Source organism: Salminus brasiliensis, chromosome 14, assembly GCF_030463535.1.
Source record: "Salminus brasiliensis chromosome 14, fSalBra1.hap2, whole genome shotgun sequence".
Classification (NCBI taxonomy): Eukaryota; Metazoa; Chordata; class Actinopteri; order Characiformes; family Bryconidae; genus Salminus; species Salminus brasiliensis.
This window is the reverse complement of record NC_132891.1, coordinates 31,153,395-31,161,701: the sequence shown is the minus strand read 5'-3', so window position 1 is coordinate 31,161,701 and position 8,307 is coordinate 31,153,395. Positions and strand designations below refer to the sequence as shown.

Genomic DNA, 8,307 nt, shown 5'->3' with positions numbered 1-8,307 from the left:
GCTGACATCTTTTGGGGGGGCGAAAAAATATCAGCAACATAATTATGGATTCAACGCGCCCTTGTCATGTGATTTTCAGACCAATGGGCTTTTGGAAGTGGCCTTGATGCTCTAGACGGCGCTGACGTCACCGGGGTCAAGTTAGTGAGCGCATGAGGCGCGGCGTGGAGCAATGGCGCCATCTAGTCGACGCGCTCGTGCAAGGACATGTCCGTCACAGACAACAAAGAGTTGCAGTCGACTGGGTAAGACTTCCACTTACTTGGCTTGGATGAACACGGGAAGGCAAAACGAGAAACGCATGAAGTGATGAACTTGATAAAGGTGGGAAATGACCACATAACTTTGTTACAGCTTTGCCAGACTGTACAGGGTGGGGTTTCACCTAAATGTATCTTGTGTTTAGACAAAGAAGTCTAATTATCATATTGCGCATTACGGAGCTTATATTTCTTCATACCACTTCTCGATATTTGTCATCTAGTTGGCTGCTTGTCATGTCGTCGGAATGTTCGATGACACATTCTTATTCAAAATACGTACATTTTAGCAAGTGCTGTCGTTACAGTTGTTTTATCAGGTGTAGGAAAGGCCAGTCTGCCAGCTTGTAAGTATCGAAATTGATCATTGCTTATTACACTAGCAAGATGGTCAAAGATTGCTGTGTAAGACTAAAACGCTGACTAAAACGTAAGGGTGGTAAAGAGCTGCATTGGGCCTGTAAAAACGTTGGTTACTATATTTAATTATATTGAAATTGGTATATATATATGTATATATATGTATATATATGTATATATATATATATGCTTTGATAGTAATTAAAAAACAATTATTTGATGTGTACATTTGAAGCGTTTTTTAAATGTTAAAGGAAGAGAGCTTTTTTCCTCCTACATGACATTCCAGCGTTATACGACGATTAACTCGCCAGTCTCTACCAGTATTATACGTTTTTCTGATGCGTCAAAATATACATTCATTAGAATTTGTGTGGACTACCATAATGCCTTAGCTATATTTTTAGGATTACAGAAATTGCTTTATTTTTGTCTATTAAAACCTGTTCAGATTCTCTCTTTCAAAATTGCTTCAAACATATTTAAACCTCATGGGCACGGTAGTGCTGGTTTACACGTAAGCCAGCAAGTGTTTACATTTTAAGAAACTAGGATGTTGTACAAATGTTGTTTGCACAGCCAAAACATTAACGACTAAATAAATAACATTTACATTGTTTCTAAAAAAAAAAAAAAAAAAAAAAAAAACAGGAATACAGTTGTATAGGTTACTCTAAAATGTGTTTTTCCCATAAATTTGCTGATATGATTTATTCGTCCAGTATTTTGCTTTAAATACCCATATTTAAACCCGAATTTATTTCCATTAAAAAGACAAAGTGAAAACACGCAGATAATTACTGCATTTACGCCGAAAGCTTGTTATCTTACACGTGCAGTGTCCACTATGGTGTTTTTATATGACCTAGAAATAACTACAAACACCACGGATCGAAATCAATACTTCACGGTAAAAAGAAAGAAAGAAAGGAAATCTACGTTTCCCTATCAATTTCATGTGAATTCATTATTATGAATGTAAAGTCATCTTACTCTATGTAACTTAATAATTGTTACATATTTTGATAATACACAACAAACTAAGAATATTCATAGGACTAGTGATCTATAAAGAGAAAAGAGAAACATTAAGCACACATTTATTTCAGTAATGTCGTCTACAATTGAAACAAAAAAGTTTATTTTAAAAGCCAGGCGTTGTTGGTTTGGTGAGCAGCGCGCGTTTGTTCGCTGCCGTACCGCTCAAAGCGTTGTCCGAGAGGTCACTGCCAATGACCTTTCAGGAGACTCAGTGGATTACTTTCATTGGTCGGTTCTCCTGTCTGTCATTCAAACTGACCAGCAGTTTCCCCTGTTGGATTTCTTTAGCAGCCTTGTGGGATCGTGGGGTCTGGAAGTAGATGCAAAATAGATGCTCCATAAACTGTGGCGAGATCGACAAGACATTTGCCTGTTCACCCCCCACCCCACCCCCTAATATTCTGTTTCAAACCTAGCACCTGTGCATACATGTCCCGCGTAGTGCTGCTAAACTTATTTGACAGTCAGTTATGCGCCTGATTAATTAATTGTTAATATTACTTTATAGGTGTATTTAAGAGATAATTCAGACTGAGTGTTTTTTCAGGTCTGGTACAGATCTGCTAATCCAAAAAGGTAGCCTAACGCAGGGTGAACGTAACTCGAAACGTAATTTCTAATATAAACCTTTAAATTGTTTAATGGCGTTAATTAAAATGTGGGAGGTGCATACACGTAAGTAAATGTACTACTTTCGTATTATATAATAAAATATCTGACTGCATTGATTTCCATGTTTGAAAAAAAGTGACACAAAGACAGCCATCGATATTTCAGAGACCTTGTTAAACTAGCGTTGGTCAGCAAAAAAGTGAGGTTTGTTGTCAGATATTTTTTTTAATCATTGTTTTTCCTGAATAATGTATTTTTGTGAAAATATATAATAATCTAATTATTTCTTAATGTCAATAAAGTATGTATAATAATAAATAAACTGTACATTGTTGTATGTTGTATTTTTAATACTTTAACAGGTGAATGAATATGAATGAATAATTAGGAATTGATTAGAGAAAGTATATTTTCCCCTTTAGTTCATATTCAGTGATATTTGCCACTGTTTTGTAATTTGGTTTGTACATACATATATTTGAAAAGAATCACTCGGTACCTTATGTGCACTTCAAGTACTTTAAAAAAACATTTCAAAGTAGCGAGCTTTTCCTCACCCAAACCGGCGTCCAGCCACTGCGCCGAATGGGAATTTATGGGTTTTGCATGTTACGTCTTAAAGATAATTATAAATCAGAGAGTGGTAATCCGAAAGCACATCAGCATTTTATTAAACTTTAATATCATAAAAGACCACACCAATAACTGCTGAGCACCAGTGACGTGGATATTTACAGCTTTTCATTACGTCCATGGGAGTGGAAGTAGGTAAAGCTCTTCAAGCAAACAGTAATAGGTAGGACCTACAAAACCCACCAAAGACACACACAAATGGATTTAAACACCATGCAGTACATTTTATATAATGTAAGAAAAATAACAAATACACTAACAAAGTTCTTACCTTTTGTTAAGAATTGTGTTCATTTAAGCAAATTTGTTAACATGCGACTAGTTCTCTCATAAACACGTTTTGTTTGTTTGCGCCACAATATATATTTATATATTACTTTTAGACCTGAGGAGCAATGATGTAGCAATTCAGGCGCAGAGTCGAGTCTGATGGCTCTCCGTTTCCGCCATTTCTTCCCTGTACTCGGGACTCGGGTGGGATCCACCCCGTGCTACAGCTATACTGATTGGTTTTGGCGAATAAATTAAATTCTCTCCACAAGATATCAAACGACGCGGGCTAAAAGCCAGCTCATCAAAACTAGGGTTTGTTTTAAAAGGTCATATTTATCGATCACACGAGCAACAGACTATACTTTGGTTTAGTGACAGTTATTCATGAGATGACACACACATAAATGTTGCTTTCGAAGAGGCAGGGACGACCCCTCTTGTAGGCGGAAACGCCAATGGCCTCTTCTTTAACGTGACCACGGCGCAAGGAAGTCGACAACTTCTCGACGTCACCAAGCCAGGGCCAAGGTTGGTGGGTGTGACAAGAAAAGGCTTTTAGCCTTGATCCTTAGCCCACCCCTTCCCTCTATTATCTTCTCTCTCTCTCTCTCTCTCTCTCTCTCTCTCTTTTGCTCTCTCTCTGTCTCCCTCTCTCTTTCAGTTCTGTGGGCAAAGCTCACTTGCAATGAATGTCCTCAGCTAACACCCTCTCACGCACACACACAAAGACACGTCAGTTTCCTAATATGGATGTAAACTGAATGGAATAAGTAAACGTGCGTACCAATTCAACCGTGTAACATAGCCTACATACAGGTTTTTTGTGTAAATGGGGTTGCCTGGTGTACTCTTTCTGTTATTTTTCACTAACTGTGTTCAAACCCCTACTAAAATAGCTCCCTGTATGGCCTACTGCTCACTGGAAAGCATCAAAACGTAAACGGCCAAAGTACACGCCAAGCCATTCTAACACATTTCATGCATGATAATAGCACATTTTACAGGGACAATAAAGTGTATTTACTGGGCGTGCTAAAGCTGGCCAAGGTACCTGTGTAGTTTTAATGTGAAGGGTCAAAGTTTGGCTTCTTAAACATTCCTCTTTGCTTCCGCACTTGCTCTCATTGGTTCTCCACCCTGGTCCACACATTTCCTGGCTAAAGGGGTCCTTGATTCCACTTTATTGCAACGGGTTAAAGGTGAAGGCCTTGACATTATTGAAGTTCAAAGACAAAGTTTTTTTTATAATTATTCTTCCCTATACACACACTGCACACACATGCAGAGCCCACAAAGACCATATGTTAAGAACCACAAAAATGTTCGCAGAAATCTAAGTGTGTAATGCACACATATCGGGCTAGACCCCGCCTCCTCTCTCTTTCTCTCTGTTATTCACACACACATCTGTATAGAAACACGGTTCTATACAGCATTTCAGTATTAGTAGTGTTAATGGATTAAAGTTAATTAATAAAATATGAACATCAACACAACATAGTATATTTTTTTATACTATGCATTTCTCGTGGCAGCGATTTTGCTTAATTAACCTGTATTAATGTGCAATACAGTGATATATTTGAATCATGCAAATTCAAAGCGCGAGAGAGAGAGAGCGCGTAAGAGAGAGAGACTCTCCAGCAGCAAATGAAATGAAGGCGGGGACAACCCAAGATGTCTACTCTTTCTCGTTGGAGAAAAGAAGTCTGCATGTGAGGGGACTGAGTTAGCGGTGTTAGTGGCGTTGTTTGTACACGTAGTTCAACCAGTGCTCATTTTCGAACTTCTTTCATGTTTCTTTGTTCCAATAGTCAGACTTTCTTGTTTACTATTTGCTGCGGAAGTGAACACCATTCCCCACGAACAGACGGTGCAATTAAGAGAAGAAAATAGCCATTTAGGGCCTCTGTCTTTATGGCAGTGTCTAGACTAGAAGAGTGGCGATTCCATTTAGTAGGTACTAAAGGAGGTTATCTTTTTCCCTCTGTCTTTCTCTCCTTCGTGTCCATGAGATACAATTTCAGTGCCCTGGTTGAAAAGCAGTGTCCTGCTTATCAAAAAGTAAAGATGCACCAACACAAAGAACTGCACGTTTTTATTGCAACCTGATCAAATAAATGCTTTTTTAAAAAGTTCACCAACATGCTCTCATATGTGTGTTTTATTATTCGACTGTAAAGTGTTTTTCTTTGGAGTGATGTAACTGTTTTACAGCACCTTTGCATACATTTCTTAAATTGCTGAAACGTTAATTGCAATGCAACACACTAAGGACCCCCACACCCTCTAAAATGAATTCATAATCCACTAGCAAATGTTTTGACATTATTTCTATTTATTTCTTAAGTGAATTATCATAACATATTGTACACAGACCCAAGTGTAGCCTAATCTTTCGCTCTCTCTTTTCTAGAAAGAGAGAAAAGACTCGCTCACTGGGCATAACATAAAGCAAATAATTTAAGGAAACGAACAATAGGCTAAAGCGCGCGAGGTTGCTCGGGCATTATAAAGAAAATAGCAGCAAGGTTATGGAAAACAAATGTGAGCTTAATATTATATTTACAGTCACGAATGCACATTGCATAGTCTCTGTACAAGGAATACATTATTACTGATTGTACAAGTCACAGTTTAAGAAGACGAAAATGTAAAAAAAAGAAAGACTCCATCCCCCAAGTACGAATCGACTGTTTTTATGTTACATATTTACAACACTTAAATGCGAGGTTTGCCCAACATGATGTCGTTCGCTACTTTTGAAATGTTGCTGTTTTATTCCAAATGGCAGAAACGTAAACGTAAATTTGAACTTGGATTTCAACTAATGCGCCGTTTATGTTTCAATTATTTTCTTACAAATTTAGTCTGCATTAATGTTGGCTAACAAATACGTCACATATAGGTGTATTACATTGGCAGAGCAAGGTTGGACTTGACCAGACACGGTTTTCGGAAATATCAAGTAAAGTCAACAGTTTGCCTGCTGAGATCAGTTCGAGATTTATAACAGCGGGTTCCCAGAAAAATACTGCAAGCGGTCTCTGCTCAGCTTCTTTTCTTTCATTCTCCTATTTTGGAACCATATTTTCACTTGTCTATCTGTCAGGTTTAACATTCTGGAGAGCTGCAGCCTTTTCTCCTTGTTGATGTAAACGTTAAAGAAAAACTCTCGTTCCAGTTCACGAATCTGAAATTTGGAGTACGGACATCTCTTCTTCCGCTGGCGAGGGGTACCTAGGAAAAATTGAAAGGACAGTTTAAATATAACATGTTTAAACAAGATAAAACCAACACTATTGCACTACGGCGTTTGCATCCAATGCACGTAAAGGCGCGTCAATGTCGAACAAATGCATTGTGAACTTGAAATGTGACGTACAGGGAAAGGGAATTTAAGCGTTTCTGTTTTTTTTTTTAATGTGATTCAGTTTTAGGATGTGAGCCTGTGTGAGTATTGTCTTTGGGTGTGTGAATGGGACATAAATAAAGTGAAGCGGGCAGATATGAAACCAAATTTGTAACAAGCAATTAAACACGAGGTTTGCGCAATATATATTATTGAAATTTCAGTTAAATGGTTTTTCGCTGTTGGGTTGATTCCAGGAGCCGATAGGATTTTTTTTACAAAGCTACATAATTCGTATATTTGAGAAAACACCCTGCAATGGGCCTCTAGTACCATTTAATTCCAAGGACATGTTGTTAATCTGTACTCAACTGTTGGCTATTGCCTGGTAAAAAATGGCTCCATACCGGCTAACATTTTGAGGCAAGAAAAACGGTCAAACGAAAATGTTGCTATTTACTTTTTGAAAATGTGTGCTTCTTCATGTTTATGGCGCTTAAAACGTTCGGCGAGTAACACCAGACCAGCAGATAAAAACAAAAACGTAGCATTACACAGATATAAATACATACATAAACTACATCTGCTAATACGACAGGTTTTTATAGATAGATAGATAAATAGATAGACAGGTCATCGTACTATTGTGTCAGCTACTATTGTGTCAAATGCATAGCATCCCAAATCACAAAACGAATCGGTCTGCATAGGCTTACCTAGTTTGCATACAAGCTGCTAAAAGAAAATTCACAGGAAGCAATGTTCTGCCCAATTGATTTTACTCCCGCCAGCCCAACGCGAAAACCCCCTAAAATGCCCTACGCAAGTTCATGATCAAAGTTAGCATTTGTCACAATAGCGCGCTCTTAAATTTTCACAGACTCTGGGATAGCAGCGTCTGTGTATAACATCCCCTATTTTCAAAGCACTTTCCCATCGTAAAAATTCTTTTCGTTGGAGGAAAGAGCTTTGTAGGTTATAATAAAATCCTTTGAATGCTTATAAAACTCCACATAAAATCTGACCGACAAAACACCGGGCTAGTCCCTTAACCTTTTCCCATTTACAGCTTCGGTACATACTCGAGTGGCTGATGGTCTTGCCTGCACTGGCGTCCTTTGTAGCTGAAGAGGTACACGAGGCAGAATTTGTACGTTGCTCCTCATCCTCCGGCTCTTTTCCCGTTTCTTCTATCCCCGACACGTCGCCGGGCTGCTGGGACACACTCTCCAGCTTAGCCCCCTCGCTCTTTTGTAAACAATGGTCTGACTGATTGTCCGCACCACAGTACGCCGTCTCAAAGAATCGGTCAAAACCTTGCGGAAGCACGTTGTTTTTCCCCACGCCCGAGTAGAAGCCGGTCGAGGGGTGGTTAGAGCTGGGATGGTGGTGGTGGTGGTGGTGGCTGTACACACTCTCGTTCTTCATGAGCATTTCTGTCATGGTGGATGGCGGAAGGCAGTCCCTGTGCACCAGATCCTCTCCAGAGTAACAAGACGCATAGTTGCTTCTGTGGTGCCATTTGCTGGAGGGGTCCAGGCCGTAGGAGACGTCTCGTACCGGCTGCACTTGAGACAAATTTGTGGAATAAGGGTAGGTGATCTGCCGCGAAGGCCCCTGTGGTAGGAACGACGAGACGGTAGAAAATTCTGGGACGTAGTAAGTGCAGCTGGGGAGGTAGATGTTAGAGGCACAGCCAGTCCTGTCCCCAAACTCGGATGTCCGGTCTTTACGCGTCTGGGAGCAGAAGTTGCTCAGATTCACAGAGTTAAACAT

The 8,307-nt window shown here is 39.4% G+C and overlaps 1 protein-coding gene across 1 annotated transcript; it reads right to left on the bottom strand.

The window, feature by feature from the left end:
• Positions 1 to 5,356: 5,356 nt before the first annotated feature.
• Positions 5,357 to 8,307, bottom strand: hoxc11a (homeobox C11a). The gene is made up of 2 exons (XM_072696837.1): positions 7,614 to 8,307; positions 5,357 to 6,419 (listed from the first exon to the last, which is right to left on the bottom strand). The coding sequence occupies exons 1-2, from the start codon at positions 8,305 to 8,307 to the stop codon at positions 6,187 to 6,189; spliced, it is 927 nt and encodes a 308-aa protein (XP_072552938.1). The 3' UTR covers positions 5,357 to 6,186.

Bases quoted from the DNA above. Each gene is read 5' to 3' on its own strand.
- hoxc11a (XM_072696837.1), bottom strand. From the start codon at position 8,307: ATGTTTAACTCTGTGAATCTGAGCAACTTCTGCTCCCAGACGCGTAAA. The intron at 6,420-7,613 runs GTATGTACCGAA...AATTTTTCCTAG, and splicing joins CAAGACCATCAGCCACTCGA to GTACCCCTCGCCAGCGGAAG.